Source organism: Ursus americanus, chromosome 11 (genome assembly GCF_024610735.1).
Source record: "Ursus americanus isolate L20-20 chromosome 11, mUrsAme1.1.p, whole genome shotgun sequence".
Taxonomy (NCBI): domain Eukaryota; kingdom Metazoa; phylum Chordata; class Mammalia; order Carnivora; family Ursidae; genus Ursus; species Ursus americanus.
In genome coordinates, this window is record NC_142137.1 from 53,811,968 (window position 1) to 53,837,203 (window position 25,236).

The following is a 25,236-nucleotide window of genomic DNA, read 5'->3' on the forward strand; positions in this document are numbered from 1 at the left end:
TATTCTAGCAGGCAGTTAACATGCCTGAACTCAGACACTGCCTGTTTTTCTTTCAGCTTTAAGGCTATTGCTTTCACCAGGACCCTCTAGAATCTTCCCTGAGTGTGCATGCATAGTTCAGGGTCATAGAGTAGTTGGGGTTTATACATTTCAAGGCTCACTTCTCTGCAGCTCTCTCTTGCACATACTGTTTAGTGCCTGCACGTGAAAAGCCACATGAAAGCAAACCCTACCTGGTGAGATTTCCTCTCCAAAGGGCCATCTTCACTGTAGTTTCTACCAGCTTTTAGTCACTTTCTAGTGCCTTTAAAAAGTGGAGGGAGGGGCTCCTTCCCAGGGTGTATCAATGTTATAGTTCTCTAATATAAGAGAAAATTATTTTAGTGTATATAAAGTATAAATACATCTACAAGGTTACTCAGTAAAATGTGTATCTCAGAGTAGGTAGGGTGGTTTTTTTTTTGGTCATTTAAAATTATCCACATTGAATATATAATATAGTTATGATCAAACAAAAAAGTTATTTAAAAATTTGATAGGAAATAAATCGATTTCGGAAATCTCTTGCTCTTGCTTACATTTGAAATTATGAAGATTCCCAAAAGTGGCTATTTGTCGTTTTAAGTAGACTATCAATATTTAATTTTCCCAGAGTAGCTTTCAAATTCAGCTAATAATATAGTATATTTTAAGTCTGTATTTCAGAATTTATCAACACAAAGTCTCCACACTTGATCTTAGCCAAAAGGCCAAGAAGCAATTCAACACAAAGTCTTTTATTACTCCTTTCTTTGCAGCTAGCTTTGTGAAATTTCATTCCTTTGTTTTTGTTGATTAACCTAATCCTTTGAACAACAAACACACAGGTAATCATTTAATAGCTGGTGTGAACAATGAATACTGAGGAAAAGGCAGCTGTCAGAAAAATAAAGTCTGTGGTAGCATAAATGTGACATGTCTTGCTTAAAATACCCTGTTTATCATAAGTTTAAAGAGCGGGTTTAAAGAACATTTATTTTTAAGAATATACTATATGCAAAGGTTTTATAGAATTGTAAAGTATTAACTTGGAGTGACAATCATATTGTCAGGTACAATTAAGTGATTTAAGAAAAGAAAACAAAACTATTATTTTAAGAGCTAGAGCCTACTTATCAGTTGCATTAAATAGAATTGCATTGGAAGGTCCATTTGTCATGTCTGTATAGCAAAATAAGAATGTTTGGCATTTTTATTTCAAAGTACCTAGTTTAACTTTACATATATATTATATAATAGATGTTGAAGAAAATGAAGATGCTGGAGCCACATCCCTGCCTACTCAGCCACCTCAGCCATCGTCTTCGACTTACGACCCAGGCAGCATGCCGTCAAGCAGCTTCACTGGAATACAGATTCCTCCCGGCGCACACGCTCCCGCTAATACGCCAGCGGAAGTGCCTCACAGCACAGGTAGGAAATTAAAGTTGCACAAGTTTTGAGCTCTCCTTTCAAAAATGAGGACTGCACTTTTTATTGTGTTTACGCCTGATAATGATGGTCATAAAGCCTGATAAGACCTTTAAATTCTCTTTGAACCCACAAAAACTGTTAAATCCTTTCTGTTGAAGTTTTAATGTTAGTTGTCCTTTAGTTTTTTGAGAAATGACCAAACATTTACATATGTTACTATTAACTTTATATTTTGTTACTAAGAACAGCATCTGTGCTTTTTGTATGTGGTGCTATTTTCTTTCTTCCCCTCCCTTTCTTTGCCCTTCACTGTTCAAGATTAGCACTGAGGTGCGTGGGTCTGTTATAGTATGTGTTTGTGAGTGTCCTACTGTGTCAGTAAGATTTGATTTTTCTTGCCTTATTTCCTTATGACATGACCTCTGCCCTCAACATAGATATTATTGATGAAGGGAGCTGGCATTGAGGCACAAAATCTCAATAGCACTGGAATCACAGACAACTGAAAAGAGGATGTGTGGATTATTTCTTTTAATATTATAAACAGTTGACAGAAGGGAAAAAGAGGGAAGTGATAGCTACTATCTTTGAATAAATCAGTACTGTATGTCTGTGTTTTCATGAAAAAGATCTAATAACACTAGTCTCTAGGAATGAGTCAATGTCAGTAAGTGAAAGATAATTTTTAAAATTGCAGACGGATACTCTTCCATTTACTTGTTGACAAAGTGTCACCCTTACCTTCAAATAGAAGGGCATTTAAAGCCATAATTTACATCTTGAAGTTTTTCCAAAAATCGTTCTTAAAATACTTCTTTTATCTTGGCATAAATGTAATCCATGGTAGTAAACCATATAAACATTTCAAAATATTTAATTCATAAGATAGAAGTCATCCTTTGAACCCTAATTTCTACAGTTTCTGTTAAGTACCACGCCATTACTTCACTGACTTTCAAATTTTCATCCTCAGTTTATCCAGACCATTTTAGGTTATTTTGCATGAGTTGAATAACATTTAAAAGTTTTCTGTTTGACAATTATAGCACCAATTATTATTAGTTTCTTTTCTCCTATTTAAAAATTTTTAACTTTATATTATCTACAAATACTGCTATTATTTTTGTCTTGAAGAATATTGATGAATATGATTATATTAACACTGATCTCTTTTGTGTCATCATTCTGTATATTTTACTCTGCTTTGCGTTATGGTCTCTTATGATGAGTTTAATAGACAAACCAATTTGAGTTTGTTTTGTAAGTAAAATTACACAGAACACTGTTATAAATATTTTATTTTATTATAGAAAATTCAGTATTTCCAGTGTAGAATAATATAAGCAATACCAGCTACTTAGAGTATTTGCCTTAGATAAATACTACTCTATTCTAGTGAATTTAAACACTAACCCGGAGCCTCTGACACACCATTTTTATAGAAGGCAAAGTGAGAATAAAATGCATTTGAAGTCAAATAGTATTGGTTATTAGTTCCTGTCCCTTGCTAAACCACAAATTCAGATGTTATTCAGCTTCTCAGCCTAGGTTTTGCCTCTTTCTAAAATGAAATTTGTCATACTTCTCATAGTGATTTTAATTATTAAAGGAGAAAAAGTTTGACAATTCACTATTACTGTGCCTAATCACAAAATCAGTGTTCAGCAAATTAGCTTCCTTTTCCTTTTTTTTCCCTCTTCCTTCCTATCTCTGTGCCAAAGACAGGGTGTTTAAGAGTAAGCTCATGAACACTTAAAATCATTTTGTGAATCAAGGGAAGTGTCAGCTTTGGGGGTAGGATATGGGCCTTAAAAAAAAGTTGCCTAAGCAGTACCATGTTAGACAGCATACCTTAGGGCAGAATTCCGGTACAGATGCATATATACATACATTTCATGTGTAGTCATACAGTGTGTATATAGAAGAGAGAAAGCTTACTTCTGAGAGGGTTGTATTTGGTTGAACCATATGAAATTGCTACTTTTATATAAGATGAGTGATAAAATCTTAGTAGTTTCATATATTCAAACTAACCGTATCTCTTGCTTAGAATATCTTTGGCATACATAAACATAGATATTAAGGAGGTAGTCTTCTATTAGAAAGTTTTCTGGCATGAACAGTTCATCTTGCTCCAGTTAACTCTGACATGAGCCTTATTTTTTTTTTTTTCCTTTTTTGTTCCTCAGAGTGAGCACATAAAACCAAAAACCTTGGAACTATTTTAGGATGAGGTCCTATCTTGTTACTTTATATACACTCTTACAGACTTAGCATTTACAAAATTATCACAGCTATTTCATAAATTAATTCTTAGAGCAACTATATTAACTATATTCGAGATTGCTGTCCCTAATTTACACACTATAAAGAAATTAAGCAGTTATCCCATGAAAATAAACATAAACGTATCTCTTAGTGACAGAACCAGAGTTTGAATCCACATCTTTCTGATCTCATGTTTTTGGCACCTCCTTTCTATGTCTCTTCCTCTAAGGAACTAAAACCCTGTTAAATCAATATATACTTTTCTCACAATATTTTGCCCCTTAAAATTGGTTTGAGATATTGGAATCTCCTCTTAGCTGGCAGATTTTTTTTCTATTATATTTAAAACAGTAAAAAAAAAAAAAAAATCAGTTCATAGTTGGCTAATAGCAAATTAAATAACATTTTTAGTTTATAAATATAGCAGATGTTTCCCCTCTTACTCACTTTAAGATTGATTTATTTTCCCTCATATAAAGATCCAGGATACACTTTTATCAAAGGGAAATCCTCAAGATAGCTGAAAAGAATAGTATGTACTAATATACGGTTTTTAGTTCTTCCACAAAAAAGCACAGGGGGTGTGGAGGGCAGCGAGAGCGATTGTTTAAGCAGGCAGAGCGTTTGTGGCTGTGCTTTAACCAGTGTGGATGGTCAGATGGAGGTGATAGAGCGGATGGTCTGTCCTTTCTCTTGAAACATCTGCTTTATACAGCCTATAAATATTGAGGAAGAAGATCTCAGTAATAAATCTAAATAGATTATTAGAATTATGTTAGAATTAATGCTAGCCTTTTGATTATAAATGCAGCTCCTCACATGCAGATCAGAAACTTAGCTCTTTTATTGTTGTTCTTTTACGTATTTTCGTAACTTTGCTTATAGTGTTCCTTGTAGATAGCATGGCTTCCTTTTTCTCTGCCTCTCCAAATGCTAGTCCCTTAAGGGTTCTGTTTAATTATAATTCTGGATAATCTTCTCTGGTTTTCTAACCAGCACCCATTTCTCCCTTCTCAGAATCCCCAGACCGTGTAGGACAATTTAAATTCAGTACTTAATTAGAAATCTTGTAATGTTTAGTTCTTGAATGTGTATTAATCCCATTTAGTAGGCTATGTAACCATCTACTTAGAAGTTAACCAGAAGTTATTTGTTGACACTTCTTTTTTGTTAAATAATAGAAAGGAAGAAATTTCCAACACAGTTCTGCTTTCCCGAAACCATGAATGTTTTTATGGTCACATCAGTCCCAACATAATCCCAACATATTGCAGTCTTCAGGGCTGCAGTTCATTTGTAAATTGACAAGTGAGACCTTTCCAAATCCAGAAAGAAAGAGAAACAGATTTGAGCATCTCAAAAAATAAATAACATAAACTAAATGCCACTTTTACTAATTTAACGAGTATTTATGAGGTTGTATTGGGCCTGCACTCTAGACCCGCGTGGGAACTTGTCTTGATGGCTGCAGAAGGGACAGGCCTTGGCTCATACATCAAGACAAATGGAAACAGCGTCTTCTTACTGCTGCTTGAGGCATGTTGAATGGCCTGTGCTGTCAGTTCAAGCCTTAGTTGCATGACTGTGACCAGAAGTTCTTAATAAAATACAGACTACCTATTTTTTAATATTGCTCAAATAAAATTTTACTACATAACTAAATTTTCTCCCTGTAACTTCTGTTTTGTTCTGGTTAATTAATATTGCCTACTTAATCATATGAAGATGTACTAATAAGCATTTGAAAGTTAATACAAGATACTGATCAGTAAAAATACTCCCTTTTCCATAGAGAAAGGGATTTGTTTGGAAAATTTTAATTTAGGCAAAAACACAAATTACTTAACAAGAAATGGCTTGATATCTAGATTGATCTGTGAGCAGGCTGTAGACTTACCTTTTTTTTTTAACATTATATGAAAAATATATAATCACCTACCTATGCTTTAGGTAGAGCTGCTTCAGAGTACTAGGCTTGACTAGGTCATCTCTGAAGATCCCTGTCAAGTCTTGCATTCCCTTTTTTTTTTTTCTTAATGTAATTATGTGTCTTTAAAAGCAAGTTTTGTGAGGACAATTATGTTGGTTGGTGATACTTTAATATATTTGGTTAGCACTTAGCAAAATCAAGGAAAAGATAGTCATTAAATTGGTCAATTTAAAACTTGTATGTCACCTGATTTTGCAGTTACACTTCTTTAAATGTTTCCTATAAATGAATTCATATATGTATGTGTATATATGCACGATGTGTAAGATTACTCACTGTAGTATTATCTGTAGTAGCAGAAGATTGGAAACAACCTAAATGCCCATCAGTAAAGAACTGCTTTATAAATTGTGGTTCATACATGGAATGGAACACTATGTAGCCATGTCAAATAACAAGGTAGATATATCTATACCTATATATATAGATATATCTATACCTATATATATAGATATATCTATACCTATATATAGATATATCAATCTAGAATTATTGCTAAAACATATTAAGTGAAAAATGCATGAAATAGTATAGTATGCAGACATACTACCATCTGCACTAGACATGTGTGAATGTAAACACTCAGAATATATTTTCCTGCATATTCTCTATACCAGCCTCCAACATCATATAAGTATGTCAAATTGCAATTCATTAAGATTTCAAAAAAATAATTAAGAAATGAAATTCTTTCATGATTCGTCAAATATTTTCCTAGTATATAATTAAGAGGCATAACTTTTATATCCATTTGTGGTTTTCTGATGCAGGTGTAGCAAGTAATACTATCCAGCCCACTCCACAGACTATTCCGGCTATTGATCCTGCACTTTTCAGTACAGTTTCCCAGGGTAAGTCAGCCTACTGTTTTTTGAGATATATTGTATCTCTGTTTTGGGTGGTGTTTTCTGATTGTACCTTAAGAGTATTATATATTGGAATGTTTACACATTTCTTTCAATGTCTTTGTTCGCTAGGTTCTCCAGTGAACCAAGATTGTTTCATATTATCAAAAATATCTAAATTTGAAGGCATCTTCCCCCTTTTTTTACAGTTCCTTTTTTTGTATACTGCTGGATATAGTGGCACAAACTTATAGCCAGAGCTATCACGAAAGGTGATACTAGATTACTTTAGTTCAAAATTCCCATGTCTTGTGATTATGATCTTCCTTATCTATACTAAATTATTAGATTATCCAAAAAGAGGAACTGACCACAGTTGAAAACAAAAACAAAAAGGAACCTGTAATAAACTGGCAAATTACCCAAGAACATAGTGGAAAATATTTGTGTTAGTAGACAGACCAGATAACCTGCCCAATGAATACTATATTCCTCTGTTAAACTTGGTTTCCAGACTCCCCTCTGGAGTCCCACCCAATTTTAAAAGCTCCGTCTAAAATCTGATGTGAAAATATCTGAAGTAGATAGATCAATGAAACAGAATAGGGACTCTGGAAATTAGACCACACATTATAGGAATTAAATTATGATGAAGATGGCATTTGGATCAGTGTGGCAAGAATATATATTCGAAAGTGATGTTAGAACAATTGGTTATTCAGGAGGCACCTGGGTGGCTCAGTCAGTTAAGTGTCTGACTTCATCTGGGGTCATGATCTTGGGGTTTTCTCATAACAACTGGTTATGAGAAAAAAATATATATTAGATACTATCTCTCAATACTTGTATCTGATTTAGCTGTGTCTTAATAGGTTTGACTAATGAAAAGTGATGAATTCATACCACAGAAGACTCCTTCTTCCCCATTACATTGTTAGAGGAGGAAATTGAAATTTAAAAATAAAGAAGTAATGTCCAGAGCATATATAAAGAGCTCCTACAAATGAATAACTGAAACTCAACTTGGTAGAAAAAAACAGGCAGAAAATATGATAGGTGATGCACATATGCAGTGAACACATGAAAGCTTTCCCAACCATATTAATAATCAGGGAAATTGAGAATTAGAATGAGTTTGGTTTATGTCAATAGATAAAAAATATTTTAAAAGATCAATAATCTATAGTGTCATTGAAGACCTAAGGAATGACTCTCGCATGCTGTTAGTGGAAAATGTACATGAGTAAAGTGTTTTCAGCAGCATTATGTCACTCTCAGAATTGCAAGTGTAATTTTTTTGAACCTGCTATATTCCACTTTTAGGAATCTGTCTTAAAGAAATACTCAGACATGGGCACAAAAATTTATAAGGATATTTTATTTCAACATCATCAAAATAGTAGAAAATCTTTTAAGTGCTTATTAATGGGATATTATGGTTCAGTCGTCTCATGGGATACTGAGCAGATATTTAAAAAAAAAAAAATATATATATATATATATATAGCAACTCTGACATGAAAAGATCTCCTAAGCATATTAAAAGTAAAAAAAAAAACAAAAACCAGTGCAGAACATTATATGTAATATGACCCTATTTAGGAAAAAAATATTAAAACTATCTTCCTGCATGTATGTATGTGTTTAAGTACATAGAAAAATTCTAGATAATACTCAGACCAAAATTAGTTTTATAACCATCACTGTCTTCACCACCACCTCTAATGAATACTCCCTGCACCACTTTCTTGCTACATTTTTCTCTTTAGTCCTTAGTACTTATCACGTTTAATACACATAGTTTATGTGTGTTAGTATTAATATATTAAACATTTCTGTAGTGAATTTGTGGCTAACTGTGGAAGAGAGAATGGAATCAGAAAGATGGTAGGTATTTGAAGCAGAACATTTCCTTTTTTAACTGATGTATTTCTATATAGTATTAGAGTCTGAATAACCACTTACCTCATGAATATTTTTGAGAATTAAATGGAATATCTGAAAAGTATTTAGCACAGTGCCTGACCTAATCAAATTCTACCTCTAATCATTCTAGTATTGCCATCTCTAAGGAACATATCTTGGCAATGCTTGGTTATAAGGCTTCGGTACTGAGCTTTATTTTTACCCTCGAGATTTACGCAAGATTTTGCGTATCAGATGGTTCCCCTTATGATTCTGCCCATGCTTTCCATTCAAATCAGAGGATAATAGAGTACACTAGGATCAGATTATTCAAGGTCCCTGACATGAATTTCTAAAATCACCTAGGTAAGTAGGAAAGAGTCTCTAAAGACCCATTTTGGAAATTTTTACAGTTAAGTATTCTATGGTCTATCATGACGTTAGATAAATCAGCCTTAGGAATGGATACTTAATCAACTGAGTTTGCAGGGATTTCTCTTAATACCAAAAATGTTATCTTTGATCCAGTGCTGACCCAGGCTCTTGCCGCTGTAGTAGGGAACTTGACTAATCACTTTGGCTGTCTTCTGCCAGCCCTGGGATAAGGACGGTCTTGTCTGAAGCCATCGGCAACATATTAAGCATAGAGTTCAGAGATACTCTATTAGACAACCTCTTTAATCCTTCAAAAGCTTTTTTATTTGGGTACACTAAGCAGTATTTACTATTTTGTATATAACATCAGATACTGAAATTGAGCAATTGTTCTCTTCCTGTTCTCTTCTTTTATGTATTTTCTGCTTTATCTAGTTTTCAAATGCTAAGTTAAAAGAATCACAATTGGATATACTGTATGGTAACTAATATAACAAAATAAAAATTTAAAAAAAGAATCACAATTCGGCAGATTTTCTTTTTATTTAATTAAAAATTTTAATCATATGTTTTATTATTAATGACTCTTAAACAATATTTGTTAAATGAAGGGAAGCCTGAAGTATTACAAAATAGCAAAAGTAACTATTTGACATGGCTTTTTAAGTTCTTTATATTTTCAGTTAATAAGTCTAGCATCTCTATTTAAATCTATAAGTTACATTTTGTATCTGAGTCTGTAAGTTGGTTATTATCTAGTTATGTTTTATATGATAGTTATACAATTTCATACATGTTTATAAGCTGTATATATATTACATATCTGTAATGATATTTTTCTGTTAAAATATTTTCATTCACATTTTCTGAATATTGAAATTGTTATTTCATGAAAAGTGCAATATAATGTGTTTTAAAATAGTTCTATCTTTGGTGGATAAGTTTCATTTATAAAAACTAAAATAGTAATGGAGTTCTTGCCACTACATACATCTCATTAATAAATAAGTGATACATCAGGAAAACATCGCTAAGGCTAAAGCTATAAAAATAAGATTAGTTCTGAGCATTGGGGCTTTCTTCCAGCAGGTCCAATAAATTCTGGATGGTTGCCCTACGTATTTAAAGATTGCCCTGAGATAAGAGGACAGGCTACTAAAGCATGAAATGAGTAGTGGGGTAAACTCAATTTTCAAAGGTGTCTCCCCCACCTAGATAGGATATATAGCTTTAGATGGCTAGAACCTCTTACTTTCTTGGAAAAACCATTGAAGAATCTAGTAGGTATTTTCAAGAAGAAAAATACAACCTAAAGTGTTCTGACTAAATTGTCAACAGAACAACTGCAAGATAATTGTTTTTTAGGTTTAATGTGTTTGTAACAAATGCCAAGGCACTAAAATACTAAAAGATATGTGGAAAAACTTTTTTATATATCTGTAATTGCATTTTACTAGTTTATTGATTTGTATTTTTTGCTTTCTAAGCAAGACTGAAATTCAAGAAAATTGAAACAAGGTCTGTCGAAATTGGAATGTATAATCTCTTATTCACATTAAAGACCAACCATTGTGAACTTTAATAATATTCAACAAATTTTTGAAGACTTTGTATGTAACACACTGGACTAATTACTATATGTAGGTCTGTGTGTTATTTTAAAATCTGAAATTTCATTAATGTTTAATTCTGTAAGAACTTTATTTTAAAATATAGGAAACAATGTACGGACAGCATTTTTATATTCATTAATCAAAGTTACTCAGTACTTACGGGTGCCTGGCATTGGCCTAGAAACTTTAGGATACATTGTTTCAGAACTCTTGAAAATTTTAGAAAATAATGATTTGGATCAGAACTTAGTATCTGGGTACCTAGAGTCACTACCTACTTTGAAGTCCTTACCTAAGTAATATCAAAGTTTTAATTATATGCCATATGTGTGTGTGTGTGTGTGTGTGTGTGTGTATGCATACATATATATAGCAAAATTAAAAGCAACTAAACAAAGGTAGTGTGTTTATAAGTTCATGCTTATAAACAGAATTGAGATATATTATCTGTTTATTTGTAAACAGAATTTGAAATATATTATTTGTTTGTTACATTCTGTGCCCCCGCCTTCTGATCAGTTCTTAATATTATAAAAAATTCTAAAGAAAATGGTATTTCAAAAGTCGACACAAAGTCAGTTTTTAATTTCATCTTTAGAAATATATATTCAAATCTTAGATTAAGTGAAGTTTTTAATTGTCTTTTTGGTTTTACCCAGATTATTTAGTTGTGTTCTACCCATATTAATCATATGTGTAACTGGAAAACTTGATGAGAATAAATTTTGGACATAATTTAAAGGTTGTTCATATGTTTAATTTTGTAATTTAATGATAATTAAACTGTAGAGATTTTTGTATGGATGGCACAAAAAACATTTTCAGGCTAAAAAAGTTAAATGACTTATATAATTTTTTTCAATAATGTTATTTATTTTTTCATTGAGAATTTTATTTATATTCTAGCTCAAATGAGGGTTGAATGGTTTAGTCTGTGTGTATTGTTCCATGAAGAGAGAGGCTCAGCATTTCTAGTATAAACATCAAAGCTGCTGTCCTTTTTTTACACAGAACATAATTTTTTTGCAATTAATTTATCAAAATATAAAGGCTTCTAGTTTATTACTTCTGGAAGAAAAATCTTTTTATATAAGTTATTAGTATTGGCATATGTATGGTTTATGTTTGTAAGAAAAAAGGTGAAAAGCATGGAAATACTTAGTTAAATATTTACACCTAGGGTTGAAAAAAAACCTTCATGTTTTTATATAACCTTAAATATTTTCTGTAATCTGAAATGTAAGCATTTACCTAACGTAACAGAACACTTTTTAGATTCCTACAAATATCTTACTCTGTTTTTCTTCTAGGGGATATCCGTTTAACACCAGAGGACTTTGCTAGAGCCCAGAAATACTGCAAATACGCTGGCAGTGCTTTGCAGTATGAAGATGTCAGCACTGCTGTGCAGAATCTACAGAAGGCCCTGAAGTTACTAACTACAGGCAGAGAATGAAGCCTTTGTACAGCAGATCCATGCATTTTTGGCTTAAAGAACTAACAGTCCATTACTCTCTCTTCAGCCTATCAGGAGCACAGTTTTAAGGAAGACTTCAGTTGCATTGACTATAACAATGAAATCTGTGTCTGTGTATCAGATTCCTGTTGAAGCATTCAGCAGCAGCCTCAGCCAGTTTTCATTGTCCATTTAGTGGATCCAGTAATCTCCGGGTACATAGGGCTGATGTGAGCAAAATCCTAAAAATGCCCATTGAATCCTGCTTCAGAAAACGAAAACATGCTTCTATAAACTGTATTGGGGTTTACACTATATCTTAATATACATAAATTAAGGATTTTTGAAATCATAATTTGGACACACAGACTATATTACTTTGCTATAAAATTCTAAATTTAACCTTTAATAAAAATTGCCAGAATATACTAGAGATCATGTTTTTGTTTTCCTCTGGGTTTATAAAACAAATACGAACATCGTAAACTGTTAGGTGAATCTGAAAGGGATTATGTTCAGAATTCAATTTATGTTCATGTTTAATTTAACTACATTAAAAGTTAAAATATTTGTGGAAGAAAACACAAGGAAAAGAGGTGGAATCACTTTTAGACTTAAGAATAATATTTGTTTCCCTTCTCCATTGAAGCTTAAAGTGAATTGGTATTTATTCATAGGCAGTTTGACTGCATGTACTAGGGAATGAAAAAAAGATACTTGTAGTAATGCCTGGAAACTTGGTGCTTAAAGTTAAGGTTCTCCTCTGCTGCTGTGGAATGGATTCCATACGGTATATAGCCAGGAACGATGCAGAAGATTATAAGAATTTAGAATCTCAGTTGTTAAGTTTATAAGTTTTGTGGGAAATTATGGACTTCCTGTGTGTCACCTGCGTTTGTGCTGTGTAAAAAATAAATACAAGGATTCTTTTAACTCGTTCAGCTTATTACAGAGCCAGATGTGTTTTAATTTGCATGCTACAGTTTGTCATTTTTTTAAGGCATTATGTTTAGTACAGGAATTTCTATAGTAAAAAAAAACAGTTTTTAAAAGGAAAGAGGTAAATTTGCCAAATTTACCTGGAATTTATCTGGTCCATTTCGTTCATCCCACTGAGATGGGAGTCATTTAACATAGGGGTCCACAAACTGTATAGTCAGTGGGCAGACCACCTGTTGTGTAAATAAAGTTCAACTGAAACAAAACCATACCCATCATTTATGTTTAATCTGTGTTTGCTTTCCCTGACTGCAGAATTAGATGGCCTGCAAATCTAAAGTATTTATTATTTGGCCCTTTCAGAAAAAGTTTGCTGACCGCTGTTCTAACGGTCTCTTTGAAAAAAAAAAAAAAGAGTCATTAACTCATCATCATTTGTCTTTTAATTTTTCTTTGCCTAAGTGTTAACGCTATTGCATAGGGTTTGATAGAATGAACATTCAGACAGAGTAAACTATTCTAAGGTATTGCAAATACAAGCCCCACAAACCATGCCTCCTGAAAAATGTGTTCATATCTTTCACAACTAAATTCCTATAACGTCTGTAGAGTTCAACATTTGCATCTAGAACTCCAGTGCTCTAATGCATTCCTCTAGACTTTTATTATAGAAGAGAGTCTAGGATGATCTTTAGTGTTACAAGAGGTAAATAAATCCAGCAAGTTTTATTCAGATCCTAACATGTCTGGACACTAGAGAGAAAACTCTCACCTCCCATTTCACACCCTCCTTTGTTGCTCCCAATTGGGAGAGCACATTGGGGGGAAAAGATAATGTGGAAACCCTGGAGTTCACTGATAAGTGGGCTGTGGTGTAACCAGCACTTATCTATAAAACAGAAGCAACATCGCTAGCTTCCTCAGAATTTGTTATAAGATACTTTACATGAAGTGCTGGTGGCAGACCACAAATGCTTATTGTTACTAACCTTAATGTTAAGATAATAATGTCAATTATTAATAATTTATCTCCCAAATATCAGGAAATCCCAGTTGTCTCTGTGTCCTGTTGCTTTAAAATGCTTTCTTGCCTGAGAGGATTAAACTTTAAGTATTTTTAGCTTTGTATTCATACACATTCTGGCAAGATACAGTTAGAAATTTTTTGATGTACCACTAGGATAAGCAATTTTTAGTCATTCAGCATGTATTTATCGAGCAGCTGCTATGTACCTGCTTTGTCCTTTGCATGAGAACACAACAGAAGATAAGGAAAAAATTCCTGTCTCATAGAGTTTATATTCTTACAGAAAGGAAACAGGGAAACTTAGTAAAAAATGTATCATTATATTCAACCAGTGCTTTTCAAAGGGTAATTGTTAGAAATGCAAATTGCAAGCTCTTGCCCCAGTCCTACCCAATCAGAAAAAAACTGTAAGGGTGGGGCTTGTCATTCTGAGTTAAGAGACACTTTAGGTAGTCTGGTGGTCCCTGAAGTTTGAGTAATTTAGCCCTACCCAAATCACAAAGGATGAGAATCTGGGAGAAAAGATTCTCCTGAAGCAATGGTTCCCAAAGTGTGGTTCCTGGACCCCCAGCATTAGCATCACCTAGGTACTTGCCAGAAGGTTCTGGGGATCATACTTAAGGAGTTTCTGTATTAGTGATAAATTCAATGGGGAAAACTAGAGTTGGATAAGAAATGCTTAGGTGTGTGTAGACATGCATATTTAAGTAAGATAGCCAGGATGGGCCTCACTGAGGTGACTGCATGAAGAAGGAAGAGGGAGGAAGAGCATTCCTGGCAGAGGGAGGTAGACAGAAGAGGTCAGAAGGTAAAGTGAGGAAGGCTGGTGAAGGGAGCCACAGGCTTAGGACCATATGATGGCTTTTTGTAAGAGACCTGATTTTTATTCTGAATAAGACAGGGATCTGTAGAGAGGATTTGAACAGAAGAGTGGCCTGATTGTGACTTAACTTTTAAAAGGATCATACTGGCTACTGTGCTGTAAAGCGGGTAAGAGTGGAAGCTGGGAGACCAGTTACAAGAGTATTGCAATAAGGAAGGTGAGATACAGTGGCTTACCCCAGGGGTAGTGGTGGAAGTAATAGGATGTTGTTGGTTTCTGGCTGTTTTTTAAGTAGAGACACAGTATTTCCGATAAACTGGATATGAGGTATGAGCATAGGAGGAGTGAAGATTGACTCCCAAGTCTTTAACCTGAACGCCTGGAAAGAATAAGTGGTGGTTAATTGCAGTAGGGATATATCGTTGCTGAATTCTAACATTTAGGCTGAAGTACAATGTTCCCAGGTTCTTGTGACCATCCTGAGTAAAACTACTTGATAACATTGTTTTGCCAGTGCAGACAGAGGGGGAAGAAAAAATAAGATAAAGTTCTATCTACACTGATTGTCACAGACATCTCACCAAATCACTGCGAAACTGGAGCTAGAAGCCAAGGACAGTTCCCCTGGTTAGCATGGCCAAGGAAGCATACAGGCTTCGAGATTACACCAAGAAAAAGACCCCAGTTACAGGTCTTGAAAGTTAACAGCCTACGGTATTCATATGAATTGATCTCTCTTTTGCTCTCTCTCTATATATATACATAACTTGTACTTCTAGAAATTTGAGGTTACTGTATATGCATTAAAATTAGGTTATATGCTATTCTTTCTAAAGAAACTTGCTCCCTAATAGCAGTGTTGTTAATAGATGTCTTCAACTCTGAAAGAACTATAACTGACTAGGGGTTGAGGAGTTTTGGTTATCTGCACAGCTTCCCCTACCCCTCCCCATTTTATTTTTTAACTTTACTCATGTATCACAGCAATTGGATCAGATAATCTACTTTGGACCGTAAGTAAAGCTCCACCAGTAGAAAAGTTCTGTTCTTAAAAGAGATACAAAATTGTAAGACATCCCTCGTATAGAGGTATGCTTACCTGGTTGATTGTATTCTCTGATGTCTGTATGGAATTCTGAGACCAAAAGCTCATTCACCTGGACTGTATTTAAGTGGGACTAATTTCCAGTAAGCAATACTTTAATAATAGTAAAGATAATAGCTAACATTTAGGTGCCCACTAAGTACCAGGCAGTGTTCTAAGTATTTTACATGTATTAATTCATTTAATCCTGCCAGTGATCCTGAGAGGTGGGTCCTGTCTTTGTCCCTGTTTTATAGGTGAGGAAACTGAGCCACCAGATAATCAATGTGCCTGAAGCTGTACAGCTAATACTGAAAGTTTCTAAGCTCGGGCTACCTGTTTCATACAATGTGTATTATCCCATATAGGTAAGTCACCAGTTAAATTATTGTGAGTGTAGTGAGATGTTCTAAGTAAACGCCTCATTATCAAGGTCATGGGTCACAATCAAGGTCACGATCCCTATTACTAGTGGCAGGTGTGTCAGCTAGATTTTTCTGTTATCTAGGCAATGTGTCCCAATTAACTGTAGGTGCGAAGCAGTGAATAAAGAACATGAACACACAGTCTGGAGCCGATGACCTGGCAGTAAATGGACTGAGTCCGGAGAGAAAATAAGTGGGTTTTGAATGGTGCAATGGATTAATATATCATCTTGGAGAGGGTGTCCCACATTGCTAGGGAGACCTGAATTTCCCATTCTTTCCTTTTTATTTTAAATAACATTACTATTTTTATTTCAAATATGCAATGTTTATCTTAAGTTTGTATTTTAAAAATACATTAGACTTTACCTTCAGGAAATCAGATTGGGATATGAATGTCAATGTAAAATTAACAATAATCTTTATAATTAGTTATTTCCTCAAACTTCTATTTGAAAATCTGAGGCAAGAGCACCTGTTCTTTCAGAAATCCCTTGAAGTTTGGACGGGGAAAGAGATGATTGTATAAAAATAACTTACGATAGAACTTCCTGAAGAACTAGCTTCATAGTTCAGCAATATTAGGAGATCTTGTAAAAATATTTTTAAAATATTAATATGCATTCAGTGTCCATGGTCAATTAAACTTGACATGCTAATGCTGTATTATTGGCAGGTATATAAAAGACAGTAATTTTTCCTGGGAAAAGTCAGGGAAGACTTTGAAGAAGAGTTTGAACTGTGTGTTTGCCTGGCAGATGAGCAGGGAGAAGTGAGCAAAAATAAAGTATGCACAGTAGTATGAGGGAAAAAATATGTAGAAAATTAGGGGAATTTGAAGAATTTAGTGTTGCTATGGCAGAAAGCCTATGAAGAACAGGAGTTGTAAATGTGAGATCACACAGGTGGAGAGGTGTTAAGCACTGAACTATGTCCTGCCAAACTTCCTACCTTAAAGCCCTACCCCCGACGTGGCTGTATTTGGAGATGCGGCCTTTCGGGAAGTAAGTAAGATGAAGTGAGCAATGGGGCCCAGATCCCATAGACTGGTCTCCTTGTGAGAAGAGAAGAGACACTAAAGCTCTCTCTCTGTCTCTCTTTCTCCTTCTCTCTCCCCAAGCACACAAAGAGGTCATGTGAGGACACAGCAAGAAGGCAGCCATCTACAAGCCAGGAAAGAGAGGCCTCACCAGAACCCAACCCTGGCAGCACCTTGATCTCGGGCGTCTAGCCTCCAAAACTGTGAGAAAATAAATCTCCCTTGCCGAAGCCATCTGTGGTATTTTGTGATGGCAGCCCAAGCTGACTAAGACAGAAGGCAAGAGGATGAAAGCACCAATAGTCCTGCCAGAGAATTGACATTTTCGTTTTGAAAGTGATGGGAAGTATGATTTCAGTTCTCAATTTCCTCCAAAATCTGTGGCTCAATTTGCCACTTGTAAAAATGATCTTTATCTATGTATCTCTGAAGGCTTTGATCCCCTCAAATATGCCCTGGACCATACAGATTGCTTGGTTCATTGGTAGCCCATAGAATTATTTTTGTCTTCTTGGCCCCTCAGCTGTGATACTTGTGTTGCACTATGGGGGAGAGTCAAAGTCCCTTAAAGAAGGAAGAAGGATATTTAGGTGTGTCTGTTGTACCACGCTTCTATACTTTGTCAAAAACTAATGACGCCCCTCTAACTGTAACTTGACAAAAATTACTATTTACCTCTTCACTTTATATATCATGTAAGCTAAGCTTCACTTATACAAATCTCCCTTCATTAAGATGCTAAGCTCCCTAATGGTGAGAGTGAGTGAGTGAGTGAGTGAGTGAGTGAGTTATTTGACATAGAGACAGCCAGCGAGAAAGGGAACACAAGCAGGGGGAGTGGGAGAGGAAGAAGCAGGCTCCCAGCGGAGCAGGGAGCCCGATGTGGGGCTCGATGCTAGGACCCTGGGATCAGGCCCTGAGTAGAACACCAAGCTTACTGACTGAGCCACCCAGGCACCCCTGGTGAGAGCTATATAAATCTGTAAATCCTTAGTACTTTGTGTGATGCCTGATGGCAGCCTAAGTCTCTCTAACCAGTAAAATTAAGGACTTGGTGAGGACTGAAGAAATTATATGGAAATCATCAAATAAAAGTTAATTATGTTCAGAAAACTCTGTTCTCTAATATTGTAGTGTGAGATAAAAATTGCCTCGAAAAATTCTGAAATTTAATCATTGTTATCTAAAAAGCCCTTCATTACGCAACATCAGAATACTGGGATATTGGATAGAGTCCATCCACACCACCCAGAAAGTCTTGATTCCTAATTCAAATGCATGGTTCTTTATCTGTTGAGATTGTGAAGGGTAACTGGATCAGATGTGCTCAGAAAATTCTTCTAGTATAAACTAATAACATCCTAGTAACAACGTACGTGTTCTCTGCAGGTATATGTTCTATGTTCTTGGCCTATCCCTACTCAGAGATTAATATGTTCAAGCCATTGCAATTACTTAAGAAAAAAACCCGGACATGTTAAAAACAGGGAAAAAAATACCCAGATTATGTTGAAGTTGAAAATAATTATTGTGTCTAAGGAAATTCTAACCGAAAGATTATTTTTATAGGTGAATGGACAAATAAATGGAAGTTTAAAATATAGAAGCTGCCCCTGAGACCTGAACACTTTTGGGGAAGTCAGAACTCATTTGAATTTTTTATTTCTCAATGTATATACTCTTTTCTTCTGTCCATTGCTCTAAAGACAAGCAACTGAAGAAAAAGTGTGAAGATTATAAAGCCATGGTCATAGGGTGACATAATGTAAAGAGTGTTCTTTTCTGAGTCAGGAAACTGGGTTTCTGGTCCCCTTGTTGCCATAGTCTGTTCTATCAACTAAGAAAATATGCCCTTCCTGACCCTCCTCTGAGCATTAGTTTTCCCACAAATAGCAGGAGTGGGCAGGGCTGGATATCTAACATCCTTTGAAGGTCTAAGATTCTTCAAGTCTCCAAATAATCCTTAGGCTTCTACAGACACAATTTGAGGTCTGTGGTCCTTGAATCACTTCTTATTTGAACTAGATGCATCATTACATTATGTTTTCAAAACTCAAGTCCTGACATCCATCCTATTTAATTAATAAATGTCCCCTGTTTTGTAGTGTGAGATAAAAATTGTTGTGTCAAGAATTGTTAATATGTTATGTTAATATGTCAAGAATTCAGTAAGTACATCCCTTTGAATAAAGTTGAAACCAAGGACCAGGACGGCAAAATAATTATTCCTTTAGGTAGGGAGTTTTCTTCTGCCAATGTGAAGATTGCCAGTGAGCAAAAATCTGACAAAGATTTCTGAGCAAAGAATATTCCTAGGGATAAAGAAAGTCATTTCAAATGATAAAGTGGTCAATTAATCAACAGAACATCACAAACCTAAGGGTTTATGTGCCTAGGAAGAGAACTGCAAAATACATGAACCAAAAACCAATATAATTGCAAGGACAAGTCTACAATTATAATCAGAGTAACACCCATCTCAGTAATTGACAGAACAGTCAGAAAATATGACTGGTATACTAAACCCTTAAAATTTGTCCTTATGACTTTGAATAAAACCAATCCATCTTTTTTTTTTCTCTTGTTACAGTGGGTTCCTTTTTTTTTTTTTTTCATTTAGAGTGACTTTTATATAGGATGATAGGAGAATGATCTGCTGACCCTGTTTTCCTCATGATTGGAGATTTTATTTCTACATGTGTGAAGACTGCAAACATGTCTGCCTTCTTTGATGATGAGTTAAAATAGGTGTGTTCAGTTATTTATAAATGAGTGTATATATTGAGTATATACTTATCGATTCTTTTTTTAATACCATCTTGAGATACTGTTTATAAACATCTCCTGGTATTCTAAGTATTTTCAAAACGAATTAGTCTGAGAGCTTTTGCTGTAGTGACTTGGAATAAATTTCCAGCTGCAGCTTGGGAAAAAATTTATTCCAAGTCACTATAGCAAAATCTGTCAGATTAATTTATTATTTATTGGTATCATTTTTGAGAAAAATCCCAGTATTACCGGTAGAATAACATAAAGAATCAAGTTAAATATGTGTGTATTATATATATATATAACATATATATCATATATATCTCATATATACATGTGTATGTATATTTATCAGATAATAGTAATCCTTTTGAAAATACTCTTTAGAATTATGTGGAACAAAAAGCAAAAAAAATTATAAGATAACTTATTTTCTATTATTGTAACCTGAGGGCACAAAGTTTTATTAGAAGTCTCAGCTGCTCAGGAGCTTAAAATCTATGTAGGTCGCAGATGTGCACAAGTAAACATAACCAGAGGCATAGTTTTAAGTGCCATAACGAAAACATTCATGAATTGCTATTGAAACTTAATAATTTGTTTTCCCCCAAACTGAGGAAGCTGGAACAGGACATTTCCCTGCGATGGTGACATTTGAGTTGCACCTTATTCCAATAAAATGAAGTGGGTAATTAAGGTAAAGGGGAAGCATAAAAGGGAAAAACACAGCAGTGGAACAGTGCATGATAACTTTTTTCCAATTATAGCAAAATAGCCATAATGAGAAGCCGGCTAAACAGTAGTCACCTTGAATGAGTATAGTCACATTGTTCCAGTGAGATAGACAGCAATCTTGTAAAGATGGAAGAGATTCCAGTCTAAATCCTTTCCTTCTATATAAATCCCAAGTAAATTCTAGATCCTTCGAAATAAAGTATTTTTATTCTTTCTGAAGCTGAAAGTGTATCTACTTGTAGATCCCAACTTTGTATAAGCCCCCGTCCTCTTCACGATCTTCATCCACCCTGCTCTAGGGTTTCTCAGAGATCAGAGTGAGGGGTTGGTTCATCATACGGAGGAGACTGACGTGGAGCAGACAGGACAGAACAGGGTTGGGGGGAGAGTGAGGTGGGCAGAGGAACTGGAAGCAGGTCAAAGGGTGGATATTTTAAGATCTTTAGAAGACAAAAGTAAGGGGTTAATGCAGTCTCAACAATTCACAGGAAACGTCACTGAAGTCTAGCTCAGAGACTCGCTGTTGGTTATTGCTGCTGTAACTGTCTGTTCACCTGTAAATTATCAGGATGTTTATGTTTTTGTAAGAAAGTTATGGAAAAATTCCGAGCACGCTCTCATAAAAAGGTTTCTGAAGACCTTACCAACTAATCCCCTCTTTCATCCGGGTGTGAAAGAGTCTGAGTAGCATTAGAGATATGGCAAGTTACGTCAAATGAGTCTTTTGACAAGAACGAATAAATCTTACGAGTGTGTTTGATAGCATCACAATTTACCTTTTCAGGAAGGTCTCAGTCCTTAGACATTTAAATTCTTAAACTGCTTGGGGAAATGGAATAATCTTGGAAACTTGAATTCAGTCCTAATGAAGTGTTACCAACTTTAGTAATGTAACATAAACTCTTTGATTCACAAACTCTTCAAGATGGAAGGGCCCTTGGAAATGATCTAATCCAATCCTTCTATTTTATGAAGGTTGAGGCCCAGGAGGGCCTTGAGGCCCAGGAGATAGGCTGTCACTTGCTCAAGATCACGAAGCTGGGACAGAAAAAGAAACAAAACAAAACAAAAGACCCCTCCATGTCTCAGACCAAGGATCTTTTTGTATAACATATCTTGTTCTGAGGCCTAGTTCAAAAAAACCCGCCACTAATTCTTGATATTTGCACATTTTTCACCACAATAGACATGTAAGTTCAGTGAGGGTGATTAATTGGATAGTTGGCCAATCACACCGTAAATATTCACCCACTTGTACCTTAAAAAGCCCTCCTTGCTGCCCTAAAGAAGGAAGATGTGTATCACTTTTGCTTACAGAGATTCAGAGTGATGGAAAACATACACGTGGAAAGACGTCCAGCATCCCCAAGGCAATGCATGACAAAATGCCAAATGAGCGGGAGAGGCAAGAGCCAGGCGCAGGCCATGGCATATCTGGAAACAACAGAGACGTGCTGTGGAGAACCGAGTTGAGAGCCCGACCAAGAGCAGCTCCAAGTGTCCACGAAGGCTTTGTGGGGAAAGCAGAGCTTGAGGATGATAGGCTTTTTCAGGCGTTACTGAAACTCCTGCTGACCTGCCACCTTCTCTCAGGCTCACTGTCCAGAGCAATTTCAGTGGCCAGGGGAGGGGCTGTGTGCTTCCTGCCACTGCCGGCAACATCAGGGTTATCATTTCTTGACGGCTCTTTAGCACAGAGCTTTTCACCCTGAAAAAAGATCTGTGATTGGAGGAGAGAAAAAAAAATACATCTTTACTTTTTTAATCTCTAGCTGATATGTAACATTTCCTACAATTAAGAATATAAACAACAAACCGTGGTAGAATTAGCGCTTCTTGTGACTGTCACCAATGAAAACGACAGATGTTTTCTTCCCTCATTACAGCCTTTGCAGTTGTTCCTGATAGATTGAAGAGTCATTGATGGTTATCGTTATTTTCAACATGTGGACATTATTTGATCTGCTCTAGATATTATTGTGTTAATAAAGACAAACGTATATTATTACATTGCAGATTTGGATTTTAATATGATCCTATGTATTTCCACAGGATTATTGCCATCCATAACCCTAATTAGGTAAAATAATGGCCTTCAAGGATGCCCAGACGCTAACCCCCAGAATCTGTAAGTATGTCACCTTGCGGGGCAAAAGGGACTTTGCAGATGTAATTAAGGTTAAGGACTTTGAGATGGGGAGATTATCCTGGATTTTCCAGGTGAGCTCAGTGTAAGCACAAGCATTCTTGAATGCAGAGAACCCCTCCCAATGTGGTCAGAGAGGAGAATGTACAAAGGACTTGATTAGCCTTTGTAGATTTTGAAGATGGAAAAGGAAGCCAGCAGCCAAGGCACGTGGGTGGCCTTTAGAAACTGCATAAGACAAGGAACACAGATTCTCCCTTAGATCCTTCAAAAAGAAGCGCAGCCCTGCCAACACCTTAATTTTAGCCCACGGAGATCTCTATCAGACTTCTGACCTTCAGAACTTTCAGATAATATATTTGTGCTGTGAAAGCCAACTAAGTTTATGGGTATTTGTTCTGGCAGCAATAGAAAACTAGTACACTATTAATTTTATACCTTTAAAAATAACATGCTGAGAAACTTCTCCAAAGGCATTCATGCACAAAAATAAGTTGAAAACTCCTGCCTAGCGCTGTCTGTTGTTATAGTTAGAAGGAAAACCTTAGGTAGTTTGACAATGACACCAAGCAGTACGTGGTGGGGCCTCAGAGGTAAATTGTGTATTTTTTTTTTTGACAGTTGTTCAAATGTTTCAGTAAAACATTTTGTAGCAAAATCATAATTATAGTTCTTATTCAAGCTTTACTTTTTCTCTCACCTTCTTTCTTAGGGGTTCTTATTTTTTTCTGGCTTCCACCATTTCCAAATCTGGATTACATTCATATACGCAACTCATTCATGCAGTAATGAGAGCCAAGGGAGGAGTGATTTTAATCCTTTTAATCGGCATTATTACTCTATGAGCTTCCAAATGGACGCAGCAGCTGCTAAAATATCATGCTAGGGAATTGTTGTAGGAAAATGAAAACCCAACAAAGAAGTCCTATGCCAAAGGAGATGTATTTTCCATTCTCAGTTGTGATAGAATCTCTGATGATTCTTTATTGAAATTCTCGGGATCAATGCCTAATTTGTTATAACACATTAATGCAAAAATGATTTACAAAGGAGTCTCCATTATCCTACTTGTTAAATGTAAATGGCACCTTTTGAAGTATCAGGTTTAATTAAAATTGGTAATGATATTTGGGTTCCGTAAAGTTCTAGGGAAGCACCTAATATAATTGTTACCAGTGCATTCTTATCTGCTATTTTGTAGTCTATCCGAAAAAAAATCTTTCTATGTGATTCCAAAAGAGATGTTTCTTCCCTCATAGAAAACCACAATCATGTAGTAACTAACATGAGTTTGTTAGCAGCACGATCTGCCTGCTGCTGGGCATAACTTGCAACACACTTCTCAGCGTGTCCACATTCTCTTATTACAAGCAGTCTTTCTAAATGAGTGCATTTGGTCTTAAGAAAATAAAAAGAAAATTAAAACTGCCAATGCAAACATTATAAAATTCTAAATTATCGATCAATTTGCTTTTGAAAATATGTATAAAACAATCGAATCCTTCTTTCCTAGGACTAGCTCCTTTGAGTAATTAAAGACAGACATGCTAGTTTTGCTGAGGTCAAGTACATACAGTATATAATAAAGTATGATATCTGGACCTTGGACAAAATGGAATGCCAAAACTAGAATGTTGCCAACTTTCCACTGTGCAAGGTCTAATTTAGTTGATACATCTGCTTTCCATACTCCATGAACCCTAATGCATTCTCAGGAATTCAAAGCTAATATTTCTCATTACTAAAGATGCATAGTCATTCTGGCCTCAGGAACATAAAGTTGTGTTAAAACAACATAAATTTTTACATGGAAGATTTTTGGAATGCCTTGCAGGGAGTTTTCTAAAATGTGAAAAAGTAAAATGATGCTAAAATTTAGCTTAACAATGCATAAATATTTAACTTGTGCTTTATAGCAAGTTTTTTCATTAAAGCACCTACATACTTTCACACCTGAGAAACATCTCATATCTCTAATCGCAAACCTCAACTAAGACTAGCATTTTGTTGGTATTTTCATATAACCATACACTTCCTAAATGCTTGGGTATTGTATGGTAAATAGTGACAAAAGACAGAAAATACACATTGGTGATACAAACAGTTTGCACATAGCAGCTCTGATTTTTTAAAATTAATGTTTATCTCATAGAAAGTAGCATACTACCAAAACCAGACAAAGATGTCATAAGAAAAGAAAATTCCAAGCCAATAGGATCCTCTTCTTCCAGCCATTAAAGGTGGGGTCCCTCACACCGCTGCTCTGGGCTTTTCTACCTCTCTCCCTATTCTGTCTCATCTGCCAGCCAACCTTCAGTTAACTAACCATGTGCTTGCTGATGATT

At 35.2% G+C, this 25,236-nt stretch overlaps 1 protein-coding gene across 1 annotated transcript in view; it reads left to right on the top strand.

Moving 5' to 3' along the window:
- The window catches only part of VTA1 (vesicle trafficking 1), a 63,596-nt gene extending 50,746 nt beyond the window's left edge, over positions 1 to 12,850 (top strand). The window contains exons 6-8 of the mRNA XM_045810093.2: positions 1,279 to 1,452; positions 6,481 to 6,561; positions 11,759 to 12,850. Of these exons, the coding sequence (XP_045666049.2) occupies positions 1,279 to 1,452; positions 6,481 to 6,561; positions 11,759 to 11,904 (401 nt within the window). The 3' untranslated portion in view covers positions 11,905 to 12,850. The remainder of the gene's footprint in view (positions 1 to 1,278; positions 1,453 to 6,480; positions 6,562 to 11,758) is intronic.
- Positions 12,851 to 25,236: the final 12,386 nt, after the last annotated feature.